Here is a 13,449-nt window from a genome sequence, read left to right on the forward strand (position 1 = left end):
AGTTTGCTGCACTGAAAGTAAAGGAGCCGAATAATTTTGCACGCGCCACTTTTCAGTTTTTGATTTTGCACAAAAATTTAAGATAACCAATAAATTTCGTTCAACTTCACAATTGTGTTCCACTTGTTGCTGATTGTTCACCAAATTTACATTTGGTATCTTTAAGTTTGAAGCATGATATGTGGGAAAAAGTTGAAAAGTTCCAGGGGGGCGTATACTTTCACAAGGCACTGTAAGTCCAGAAAATCACATTTTTAGGATTTTTACATAATTCATTTGTATTTTATTAAATGAAATAAGTATTTGATACAATAGAAAAACAGAATTTAATATTTGGTACAGAAACCTTTGCTTGCAATGACAGAGGTCATACATTTCCTGTAATTCTTGACCATGTTTGCACACAATGCAGCAGGGATATTGACCCACTCCACTATACAGATCTTCTCCAGATCTTTCAGATTTATAGTCATCTTGTGTTTCTTTCATTTTCTAATAATTGTGCCAATGGTTGTTGCTTCTCACCAAGCTCCTTGCCTATTGTCATGTAGCCCATCCTAGCCTTGTGCATGTCTGCAATTTTATCCCTGCTTTCTTTAACCCCTTAATGACCGTCAATACATCTCTTAGCTGACCTGAGATATAAGAGAATAGCCTCCCCATACAGGTGATAATCCAGCCGCTGTCAGTTATGCACTATAGCTGACAACTTGCTGAATTAGTGTTTGCACAGTCCAAATCTGTTTAACCCCTTAGATGCTGCTGTCAATAGTGACTTCATCATATAAATGGTTAACAGAGTGTGAGGGCTTCCTCTTTATCCCAATTGGTGCCCTCAGATCATGATTGTGTGGTCCTGATGTTTGCGATGGCATTTCACGGCCAAATAGTGGCCTTAAGGTACCGTCACATTAAGCGAAGCTGCAGCGATATAGACAACGATGCCGATCGCTGCAGCGTCGCTGTTTAGTCGTTGTGTGGTCGCTGGAGAGCTGTCACAAAGACAGCTCTCCAGCGACCAACGATGCCGAAGTCCCCGGGTAACCAGGGTAAACATCGGGTTACTAAGTGCAGGGCCGCACTAAGTAACCCGATGTTTACCTTGGTTACCATTGTAAATGTAAAAAAAAAACCACTACATACTTACATTCCGGTGTCTGTCGCGTCCCCCGGCGTCAGCTTCCCTGCGCTGTGTAAGCGCCGGCCGTAAAGCAGAGCGGTGACGTCACCGCTGTACTCTGCTTTACGGCCGGCCGGCGCTGACACAGTGCAGGGAAGCTGACGCCGGGGGACGCGACAGACACCGGAAGGTAAGTATGTATTGGGGGTTTTTTTACATTTACAATGGTAGCCAGGGTAAATATCGGGTTACTAAGCGCGGCCCTGCGCTTAGTAATCCGATGTTTACCCTGGTTAAAAGTGAAGACATCGCTGGATCGGCGTCACACACGCCGATTCAGCGATGTCAGCGGGTGATCCAGCGACGAAATAAAGTTCCAGACTTTCAGCTCCGACCAGCGATGTCACAACAGGATCCTGATCGCTGCTGCATGTCAAACACAATGATATCGCTATCCAGGACGCTGCAACGTCACGGATCGCTATCGTTATCATTCTAAAGTTGCTCAGTGTGAAGGTACCTTTAGAGTCTGACGGCTGTTGTAACTTGTTCAGAAGTTAGTGGCACTTAGGTGGCAAAAATACACATTTTCATTTCTGTCATGCCACTTTGCATTAATTCCTGAAAATCACCTGAAGGGTTAATAAACGACTTGACTGCAGTTTTCAATATGCCAGGGGGTGCGATTTAAAAAATAGTATAACTTATGGGGGTTTCCCAATACGTGGGACCTTTAAACGCACTTCAAACATGGATAGGTTCCTAAAAAAAAAAATTTGTAAATTTCCTTGAAAAAATAAAAAAAATTGCTACATTTTTAAACCTCCTAAAATGCTAACAAAATAAAAGAACATTTTATAAATGGTGCTGATGTAAAGCAGACATGAGAGAAATGTAATTTATTAATGATTTGCTATGGTATGACTATCTGAATTAAAGGGATAATCATTCAAAGTTTGAAAATTGCTAATTTTGTAATATTTTTCTCAAATTTCTGATATTTTGTACAAATAAACACAAAACATATTGACCTAAAGTTACTATTATCATAAAGTATAACGTGTCCCAAAAAAAACATTCTCAAAATCACTGGGATTTGTTGAAGCGTTCCTGAGTTATTACCACATAAAGCAGGGGCCCCCAACTCCAGGCTTCGAGGGCCACCAACAGTGCAGGTTTTCAGGATTTCTTTAGTATTGCATCGGTGGTAATGTGATCATCTGCACAGGTGATGATTCCAACCCCTGTGCAATACTAAGGAAATCCTGAAAACCTGCACTGTTGGTGGCCCTCGAGGCCTGGAGTTGGGGACCACTGACATAAAGGAACACTGGTCAGATTTCAAAAATGTGACTCCGTTACTAAGGGGTTAAACAGCCCCTTGGTCTTGGCCATGGTAGAGAGGTTGGCGTGTGATTGATTGATTGATTGATTAATTATTTAAAAATCATACAATGTAATTTTCTGTTTTTTTATTTTTAGATTCTGTCTCTCACAGTTGAAATGTACCTACGATAAAATTTACAGAGCTCTCCATTCTTTTTAGGTGGGAAAACTTGCAAAGTTGGCAGTGTATCAAATACTCAAATACTTATTTTCCCCACTGTGTATATGTATATATACTGTATATTATTATTAGTAGTAGTAGTAGTAGTATTATTATTTATTATTAGGGTATGTGGACACGTCAGGATTTCTTGCAGAAATTTTCCTGACAAAAACCGAACATTTCTGCCAGAAATCCACATGCTTTTTCTTCGCGTTTTTAATGCGTTTTTGATGCGTTTTTGGTGAGTTTTTTGTGCGTTTTTCCCAAATGCATAGAATAGCAGGAAAAATGCAGAAAATCAACAAAATTAATGAACATGCTGCTTTTTTTACCGCGATGCCTTTTTTTCACGGAAAAAACGCATCATGTGCACAAAACATGCAGAATGCATTCTAAATGATAGGATGCATAATGTATGCATTTTTAATGAGTTTTTATAGCATTTTTACCGTTAAAAATATAAAAAAACGCGAAAAAACCTGAACGTGTGCACATAGCCTTATAGCGCCATTTATTCCAGAGCGCTTTACATGTGAGAAGGGGTATACATAATAAAAAACAAGTACAATAATCTTAGTCAATACAGGTCATGACTTGTACAGTAGGAGAGGACCCTGCCCGTGAGGGCTCACAATCTACAAGGGATGGGTGAGATTACAGTAGGTGAGGCTAGAGCTTGTTGTGCAGTGGTTTGGTCTATCTGTAGTTACTGCAGGTTGTAGGCTTGTTGGACGATGTAGGTCTTCAGGTTCTTTTTGAAGGTTTCCATGGTAGGCGAGAGTCTGATATGTTGGGGTAGAGAGTTCCAGAGTATGGGAGATGTGTGGGAGAAATCTTGCATGCAATTGTGGGAAGTGGAGATAAGAGGGGAATATAAAAGAAGATTTTGTGAGGATTGGAGGTTGCGTGCAGGTAAGTATCGGGAGACGAGATCACAGATGTATGGAAGACTCAGGTTGTGGATGGCTTTGCATCTCATGGTTAGGGTTTTGAACTGGAGTCTCTGGGTAATGGGGAGCCAGTGCAGGGATTGACAGAGGGGAGAGGACGGGGATTAGCGGGGGAGACAGTTGGATTGGTCGGACAGCAGAGTTTAGAATAGATTGGAGGGGTGCGAGAGTGTTAGAGGGGAGGCCACAGAGCAGGAGGTTGCAGTAGTTGAGGCGGGAGATGATGAGGGCATGGACTAAGGTTTTTGCAGATTCTTGGTTGAGGAATGTATGGATCTGGGAAATATTTTTGAGTTGAAGTCAGCAGGAAGTGGAAAGGGCTTGGATATGTGGTTTGAAGGAGAGATCAGTGTCAAGGATTACACCAAGGCAGCAAGCTTGTGGCACTGGGGAGAGTGGGCAGCTGTTTACTTTAATGGATAGGTCTGTTGAATGAGTCAAGTGAGATGGGAAAAGATGATGAATTCTGTTTTGTCCATATTAAGTTTTAAAAATCTAGCAGAGAAGAAGGATGAAATAGCAGACAGACATTGTGGGATTCTGGTTAGTAGGGTTGTAATATCTGGTCCAGAGATGTAGATCTGTGTGTCGTCGGCATATAGATGATACTGAAGGCCATGAGATTCTATGAGCTGTCCCAGGCCGAAGGTGTAAATGGAGAAGAGCAGGGGACCTAGGACTGAACCTTGCGGGACTTCCACAGATAGGGGACAAGGTGAGGAGGTGGTATGTAAGTAGGAGATGCTGAATGTCCGGTCTATTAGGTACGACGAGATCCAGGATAGGGCTAAGTCTGTGATGCCAAGGGATGAGAGAAAGAAGAAAGGTGGTGGGAGGACAGTTCAAGATGGGCGTGTTGTTCCAGTAGTTTTGAGGCATAGGGGAGAAGTGATATGGGGCGATAGCTAGATACAGAGGATGGGTCAAGAGAGGGCTTTTTGAAGATAGGTGTGATTTAAGCATGTTTAAAGCTTGAGGAGAAGACACCAGTTGTTAGTAATAGGCTGAAGAGATGGGTTAGGTTTGGGATGAAATGGGATGGGATCGGGTCAAGTGCACAGGTGGTGAGATGCGATCATGAGAATAGAGTGGAGAGTCGATCTTCTGTAATGGTGAAGAAGTTAGTTTTGGAGGAGGAGGGTTGGACAGTTAGGAGAAAGATCTCTGGGGTTTGTTGACCAAAACTGTCTCTGATGTTCTCAATCTTCTGCTTGAAAAATGAGGCAAAGTTTTTGGCTGAGATGAGTGGAGAGAGAGGGGGTGCTGGGGGACGGAGGAAATAATTGAAAGTGTTGAATAACTGTTTAGGGTCGTGAGATAGGGAGGATATGAGAGATGAGAAGTAGGTTTGTTTTGCTGCAGTGAGCGAGGCCTTGAAAGTAGTGAGGGACTGTTTGAATGCGATGAAGTGCTCATTGGAGTGGGATCTTTTCCATCTCCGATCAGCAGCCCTGGAAGCTTGCCTTAGTTCTTTGGTCCGGTTGGTGTGCCAGGGCTGTCTGTTGAGATATATATATATATATATATATATATATATATATACAGTGGGGCAAAAAAGTATTTAGTCAGTCAGCAATAGTGCAAGTTCCACCACTTAAAAAGATGAGAGGCGTCTGTAATTTACATCATAGGTAGACCTCAACTATGGGAGACAAACTGAGAAAAAAAAATCCAGAAAATCACATTGTCTGTTTTTTTATCATTTTTTTTGCATATTATGGTGGAAAATAAGTATTTGGTCAGAAACAAACAATCAAGATTTCTGGCTCTCACAGACCTGTAACTTCTTCTTTAAGAGTCTCCTCTTTCCTACACTCATTACCTGTAGTAATGGCACCTGTTTAAACTTGTTATAAGTATAAAAAGACACCTGTGCACACCCTCAAACAGTCTGACTCCAAACTCCACTATGGTGAAGACAAAAGAGCTGTCAAAGGACACCAGAAACAAAATTGTAGCCCTGCACCAGGCTGGGAAGACTGAATCTGCAATAGCCAACCAGCTTGGAGTGAAGAAATCAACAGTGGGAGCAATAATTAGAAAATGGAAGATATACAAGACCACTGATAATCTCCCTCGATCTGGGGCTCCATGCAAAATCCCACCCCGTGGGGTCAGAATGATCACAAGAATGGTGAGCAAAAATCCCAGAACCACGCGGGGGGACCTAGTGAATGAACTGCAGAGAGCTGGGACCAATGTAACAAGACCTACCATAAGTAACACACTACGCCACCATGGACTCAGATCCTGCAGTGCCAGACGTGTCCCACTGCTTAAGCCAGTACATGTCCGGGCCCGTCTGAAGTTTGCTAGAGAGCATTTGGATGATCCAGAGGAGTTTTGGGAGAATGTCCTATGGTCTGATGAAACCAAACTGGAACTGTTTGGTAGAAACACAACTTGTCGTGTTTGGAGGAAAAAGAATACTGAGTTGCATCCATCACACACCATACCTACTGTAAAGCATGGTGGTGGAAACATCATGCTTTGGGGCTGTTTCTCTGCAAAGGGGCCAGGACGACTGATCTGGGTACATGAAAGAATGAATGGGGCCATGTATCGTGAGATTTTGAGTGCAAACCTCCTTCCATCAGCAAGAGCATTGAAGATGAAACGTGGCTGGGTCTTTCAACATGACAATGATCCAAAGCACACCGCCAGGGCAACGAAGGAGTGGCTTCGTAAGAAGCATTTCAAAGTCCTGGAGTGGCCTAGCCAGTCTCCAGATCTCAACCCTATAGAAAACCTTTGGAGGGAGTTGAAAGTCCGTGTTGCCAAGCGAAAAGCCAAAAACATCACTGCTCTAGAGGAGATCTGCATGGAGGAATGGGCCAACATACCAACAACAGTGTGTGGCAACCTTGTGAAGACTTACAGAAAACGTTTGACCTCTGTCATTGCCAACAAAGGATATATTACAAAGTATTGAGATGAAATTTTGTTTCTGACCAAATACTTATTTTCCACCATAATATGCAAATAAAATGTTAAAAAAACAGACAATGTGATTTTCTGGATTTTTTTTTCTCAGTTTGTCTCCCATAGATGAGGTCTACCTATGATGTAAGTTACAGACACCTCTCATCTTTTTAAGTAGTGGAACTTGCACTATTGCTGACTGACTAAATACTTTTTTGCCCCACTGTATATATTATATATGTATAATATATATATATATATATACACACACTAAACAACTTTTATATATAAATATATACATATAACTATCTACACCAAGAAACTCAAAAGCACTGATGAAACTCATACCATTTTTTGCATACAAGAAAAATCACTGATGTCTGAATGAACCCTTGGGCTACACTCTCACGATGAGTATTTTGTGAATCTTTGATGTTGCAGACTTTCTGCAGCATTATTCACCTTTTAGGTAAATTACCGTATATACTCGAGTATAAGCCGACCCGAGTATAAGCCGACCCCCCAAAAAACTGGGAAAACTTATTGACTCGAGTATAAGCCTAGGGTGGAAATGCAGCATTTACCGGTGAATTTCAAAAATAAAAATAGATCATTATTTCCCCATAGCTGTGCCATACAGTGCTCTGCACCGTTCATATTTCCCCATAGCTGTGCCATATACGGTGCTCTGCACCGTTCATTGTGCCCCATAGATGTGCCATATACGGTGCTCTGCACCGTTCACTGTGCCCCATAGATGTGCCATATACGGTGCTCTGCACCGTTCACTGTGCCCCATAGATGTGCCATATACGGTGCTCTGCACCGTTCACTGTGCCCCATAGATGTGCCTTATACGGTGCTCTGCACCGTTCACTGTGCCCCATAGATGTGCCATATACGGTGCTCTGCACCGTTCACTGTGCCCCATAGATGTGCCATATACGGTGCTCTGCACCGTTCACTGTGCCCCATAGATGTGCCATATACGGTGCTCTGCACCGTTCACTGTGCCCCATAGATGTGCCATATACGGTGCTCTGCACCGTTCACTGTGCCCCATAGATGTGCCATATACGGTGCTCTGCACCGTTCACTGTGCCCCATAGATGTGCCATATACGGTGCCCTGCACCGTTCACTGTGCCCCATAGATGTGCCATACACGGTGCTCTGCACCGTTCACTGTGCCCCATAGATGTGCCATATACGGTGCCCTGCACCGTTCACTGTGCCCCATAGATGTGCCATATACGGTGCCCTGCACCGTTCACTGTGCCCCATAGATGTGCCATATACGGTGCTCTGCACCGTTCACTGTGCCCCATAGATGTGCCATATACGGTGCCCTGCACCGTTCACTGTGCCCCATAGATGTGCCATATACGGTGCCCTGCACCGTTCACTGTGCCCCATAGATGTGCCATATACGGTGCCCTGCACCGTTCACTGTGCCCCATAGATGTGCCATATACGGTGCCCTGCACCATTCACTGTGCCCCATAGATGTGCCATATACGGTGCCCTGCACCGTTCACTGTGCCCCATAGATGTGCCATATACGGTGCCCTGCACCGTTCACTGTGCCCCATAGATGTGCCATATACGGTGCTCTGCACCGTTCACTGTGCCCCATAGATGTGCCATATACGGTGCCCTGCACCGTTCACTGTGCCCCATAGATGTGCCATATACGGTGCTCTGCACCGTTCACTGTGCCCCATAGATGCTCCACATAAATCTCTGCCGCCGCCGCTGCTGCTGCTGCAATAAAAAAAAAAAAACACATACTCACCTCCCTTGATTGCAGCTCCCGGCGTCTCGTTCCGGCGCCTCCATCTTCCCGGCGTCTCTGCTCTGACTGATCAGGCAGAGGGCGCCGCGCACACTATATGCGTCATCGCGCCCTCTGCCTGAACAGTCAGAGCGCAGACGCCGGGAAGATGGAGGCGCCGGCCGGGAAGATGGAGCGACGCTCGGCGGCTGGAACGAGGACAGGTGAATATGCTATACTTACCTAGTCCTGGCGATCCTCGCGCTGTCCCTCTGCCTGGTCTTCGGTGCCGCAGCTTCTTTCTCTATCAGCGGTCACCGGCACCGCTGATTAGAGGAATGAATAGGCGGCTCCACCCCTATGGGAGGTGGAGCCACTTATTCATTTCTGTAATGAGCGGTCCCACGTGACTGCTGAAGAGGGGAAGAAGCTGCAGCACAGAAGACCGTGGGACGGCAGGGACAGCGCGAGGATCGCTGGGACTAGGTAAGTATGCCTCAGCGCCCTCACCCCCTCACCCGCCGACCCTGCCACCCACCTTGACTCGAGTATAAGCCGAGAGGGGCACTTTCAGCCCAAAATTTTGGGCTGAAAATCTCGGCTTATACTCGAGTATATACGGTAGGTTACTAGTGTTTTTTTTTATTTTGTTTTAGAGAGCAGTTTTTTACATGTATTTTGCTTACACTAATACATACATATACCCAAGATTATTTTGACTATACATAGAGATTTGGAATCTTATAATTTTTAGCAGTTTTTCTTTGCCAACTTCCCACCACCACCCACAAGAGTATTGTATAACATAGTGGGAAGGAGATGGACAAAAGCTTTTGAGAGTCAGATGTATTACCAAGGCAACTGTATTTTATGTGGCTGTTTTATTTTGTAGGTGGATTTATTAGATACTCCATTGCAACAATACTCTGTGGAACCTTCCCCAAAGAGACATTCACCAGCAATTCACATGGTGACTCCAAGGCAACTGATGAACCAAGTACAAACAATGCAGACAACACAATCTTTACGCACATCAAAAGTGGACAGGTACATTTACTAAAAGTTTCTAGCAATATTTTATGATGCTTTTATGCATAGAAATGTCATGCTGTATGGCTTGTTTATGGTCACACAATAAAGTTAGATTATTACTTTATCTTAATTGACTCTTCAGAGAGGAAGAGGACTAGAACTCTAGTGCCACCTATTGGAAGTAGCAATCCTAACAGTCAATGTCGACCCTTTAACGAGCCTTGTCACATGACTTAGGATAATAGCCAAACCAGAATCTCAATTTGCAGACACTGTGTTTCGGGGTACTGCCCCTCACCAGTGCAAAGTGGAGATCTGGTTTGGCTGATTGAGAGGCGTCTGACCGATACTTCTTGGATCCCTACTTTCTCTTTCAAAGCCTTAGTCCATGCAAATGTAACTGGATGAAAATTAAAGCTACAGTAAATTCTTTAATGACATTTAAATAAAAGTTTAATTATCTAATTGTCACAGTGCCAATAAAACTAGGCTGCAGCATAATTTTTAGGCAATGTAGTTTGGAAAAAGCAGAACCTTACTACTTGTTCACATAGCAACTGTATTAATATGTAGCAGTTTATGTTATTTTAAAGAGAATTATGTGCATTACAAACAAAAACATTTTCCATTAAAATCATATAAATACAGGGTGAGCCATTTATATGGCTACACCTAAATAAAATGGTAATGGTTGGTGATATCAACTTCCTGTTTGTGGCACATTAGCATATGGGAGAGGGAAAACTTTTTTTCAGATGGGTTGTGACCATGGCAGCCATTTTGAAGTCGGCTATTTTGGATCCAACTTTATTTTTATTTTTTTTTGACACTCTGATAGCAAGACCACAGACGAAATGCTAGCACAGGCTTCCAGTATCCGTTGTTACAGATGCTGCACATATCGTATCTTCACAGCATAGACAATTGCTTTCAGATGACCCCAGCATCTGAAACAACGGATACTTTTTATATTTTTCATGTTGAAATGGCCATAGGATGTAATAGTATATGCAGAGCAGAATACACAGCAGAATATGTTTTTTATGTAGTTTTTTAATTTCACCTCTCCATTGTGGAGATATTAGCAATCAAAGCATTTGACCTCTAATGAGTTAATCTTTTTTTTAAGTCCGTATGGGTGTTATCAGTTAGATTCTATTGGGGGAGTGTACTTCTCCCGATATGATGTTGACCAATCAATAACAGGCAGCAAAATTCAAAGGCAAGGCGATCATGCCCACAATAGCTAAGAGAAGATTTCATAGTATGTGAGATGATATAGCCCTGATGTCCTGGTTAAAATTCCTGCATGAGTCATTGTGGTAAGAGGGGCAATGCAGCTGAGTTTAGTTGTGTCACATTACAAACCTTTCTATCAGCTATCCACCTCTCATAGCATGGTCACCTCTTCTGTGCTGCTCTTCCCCTCACACTGTCTTTCCAGAGCTGAGAGCTTAAAGTGTCAGGATCACACTTTTCTCTGTTGTCCGAAATCTTCACTTGTGCTGAAGTGAGAGAAGAGCAGGGTGCCTTTATATCTTACATATGAGTAATCCAGTGCAGGCTGGTTTCTCCTGTGTAAGACATACTGTAATTACAGCCCTGATCTAGTTGCAGAATCAGTAAAAGTTGTAAATCATATAATGCCCCGTAAAAACTATTTTATTAGAAAATGTTTAAAATACCACCAACCTGTGGTAATCCCAAAAAGCACAAAACACACCGTGAACAAACTGGTATGAGGACCTAGTACTCCTACACTGATACCTAAACTGGTACCTGCCTATCTGCGGGGGTTGGCGCCCTAGGGGAAACTAATAAACTAATAAAATAGTTTTTACGGGGCATTATATGATTTACAATTTGAAGAAATACCCTTGTGCAATACTGTATTTGTTGACTAGTTAGAGTCAGTAAAAGTTGCCTGAGCCCAACAGCCATAATTGTTGTTACTGACATTTCTCTGAAAAGGCAGTTTACATCATGACTCAAGTAAACTAAGCTGCACTGCCCCTCCCCCACACTGATTCATGATTTATTCAGTATCAAGTATGAGCGTCATACACAGAAATGCACATATGTACTTGTTTCTCCCTTTATGATTGCCAACCAATGGATTCCCACATGTGCTTGATTGGCGACGAGTCCAAAAATGCTGCTTTCAGGACATGATATCATGTTTCGGCCACACTGACTGCTCACAGACGGTCAAGCTAAAAATTGCCTGGGATTGTTGAAAAATGGCTCCTCCTGGGACACCTTGGTTATATTGCTGTACCATTGGATTAACAACCAAATCAATGTAACACTGAGCTGTTTGTGTACCTGGATTAAAGACTATAGGGATCCGGCTACTGCACATTATGTCAATAGGTACCATAATCCAGAGAGTAAGATCAGTGTGGCGCTCCCTCTAGAAAGCCTCTTCATGATGTTGCCCATGTGGTCTCCAGACCAATCTCTGGCTACCATTGCATTCAAGACAAATGTGGGACTCGTGTCTGAAAAGGATAGACCTCCAATCCAACCTCCATTGACATCTTCATCTGTACAATGAAAGCCTTTGAGAATGATGATGTCATGGAACATCTGTAACTTGATATCTGCCTTCCTATGATTTGTGTAGACACAGCTTTATTAGGCTTCGTATATGATGTCCAATTTCAGTATATTAAGGATCAATTGCGGAACCAGTGGTACTGCCATTTTCCAAAGTGTCCCAGGAACTGCTTTTTAATATTAAAATGCAAGGCTGCATGTTGTTGTTGCTACTGTGAGCAGACAGCTGAGTCTAAACAGACTACCATAGCCTGCAGAATCTCTGGATTTGTAGAACAGCTGAGAGGTCATTGGTGGGTAATTATAAAAGAAGCTGCCAGCAGAGGACCTTGATGATTTGCTTAACCAAAAGCATTAAGAGTGGCAGCACATTCTTCATACAACAATTAATAGCTTTATTGAAGTATGCCAAGGCATGTAAGTTCCATATTCAATAATGAATAAAATATGTCAAACATTTTGTTTCCGTTTTTCACTGTTTACATAGTATTAGCATGTCAATCAATCCTGTGAACTCTATAATTACATGACTGTTCCTTCTATAATTTGTAAGTTTAATAGAATATATACAGTATTATGGACATAGACAGCTTGGTAGATGTTCTTTATTAATGCTCTGCACATATCCTTTCTATCTGTTTCTAGCTCAGAAGGTCTCAGACGAGAACTTGAAAGAGAGAAGATGATGAAACGACTTTTGATGACAGAGCTCTAAATTGTTACGTTCCTTATCAAACTCCTGGATCTGGGGCCTGTTTAGTGCCTTCTGCCTAGCATTCCACTGTGTTCTATAGCAGATGGATAAATCCTACTGCATTGGAAATAATGGGCCAAAACTAGTGACAGATGAAGAAATCTTACTGCATGTAAAAAGAAAACAATACTGTTTTATCTTGTATATTGACTGGATTTTGTACATAATCTAGTAGATTAACATTCTACATTCTATTTTAATAGCCGACATAAGACATTTTATTATACTACACAGCTTAATATTTTTAAATAAGGATGTCCTGTAATATTGCTCAAGAGATGTACAGTGAATAATGCAGTGGTGAAGACATCTTTGTCATTCAACCTAGAATAATACATTCATTACAAAATGTCCACAAAATTCAGTATGTTATAAAAAGCTAAAAAAATGAAAAAAATAATTATTTGGTAAATCCCCATCAATCTAGTGCTGCTGCCTCACAGTGGCCACCAACCTTTACAAGCTGTCCTGAAGTCCTCATGGAACTACTGCAGGGAATGTCTAGCCTCAGAGGTTATGGTAGTATGGACAGCACATGAACACTAAGCCAGACTACCATAGTCATATGCAGGTAGCTGGCATGTCATCAGTACAGTATAATTCACATAGGCCTGTGATGGAATTTATCAGTACGGTAATTTGTTAGATCTCTTGTTTGTGGGCATTTTATTTTAAATCCCAGACAACACCATAAATGTTTCACAAACAGCAGGTATAAGAAGTGTTGAACACGTCACCAATTTTCTAAGTAAATATATTTCTAAAGGTTCTATTGATTTAAAATTCTCAC

The 13,449-nt window shown here is 42.3% G+C and overlaps 1 protein-coding gene across 1 annotated transcript in view; it reads left to right on the forward strand.

The window, feature by feature from the left end:
- Positions 1–13,041, forward strand: part of LOC138643343 (band 4.1-like protein 4B) — a 152,549-nt gene extending 139,508 nt beyond the window's left edge. The window contains exons 6-7 of the mRNA XM_069732267.1: positions 9,207–9,361; positions 12,551–13,041. Of these exons, the coding sequence (XP_069588368.1) occupies positions 9,207–9,361; positions 12,551–12,620 (225 nt within the window). The 3' untranslated portion in view covers positions 12,621–13,041. The remainder of the gene's footprint in view (positions 1–9,206; positions 9,362–12,550) is intronic.
- The last annotated feature ends 408 nt before the right edge of the window (positions 13,042–13,449 follow it).

This window comes from Ranitomeya imitator, chromosome 6 (genome assembly GCF_032444005.1).
Source record: "Ranitomeya imitator isolate aRanImi1 chromosome 6, aRanImi1.pri, whole genome shotgun sequence".
NCBI classification, from domain to species: domain Eukaryota; kingdom Metazoa; phylum Chordata; class Amphibia; order Anura; family Dendrobatidae; genus Ranitomeya; species Ranitomeya imitator.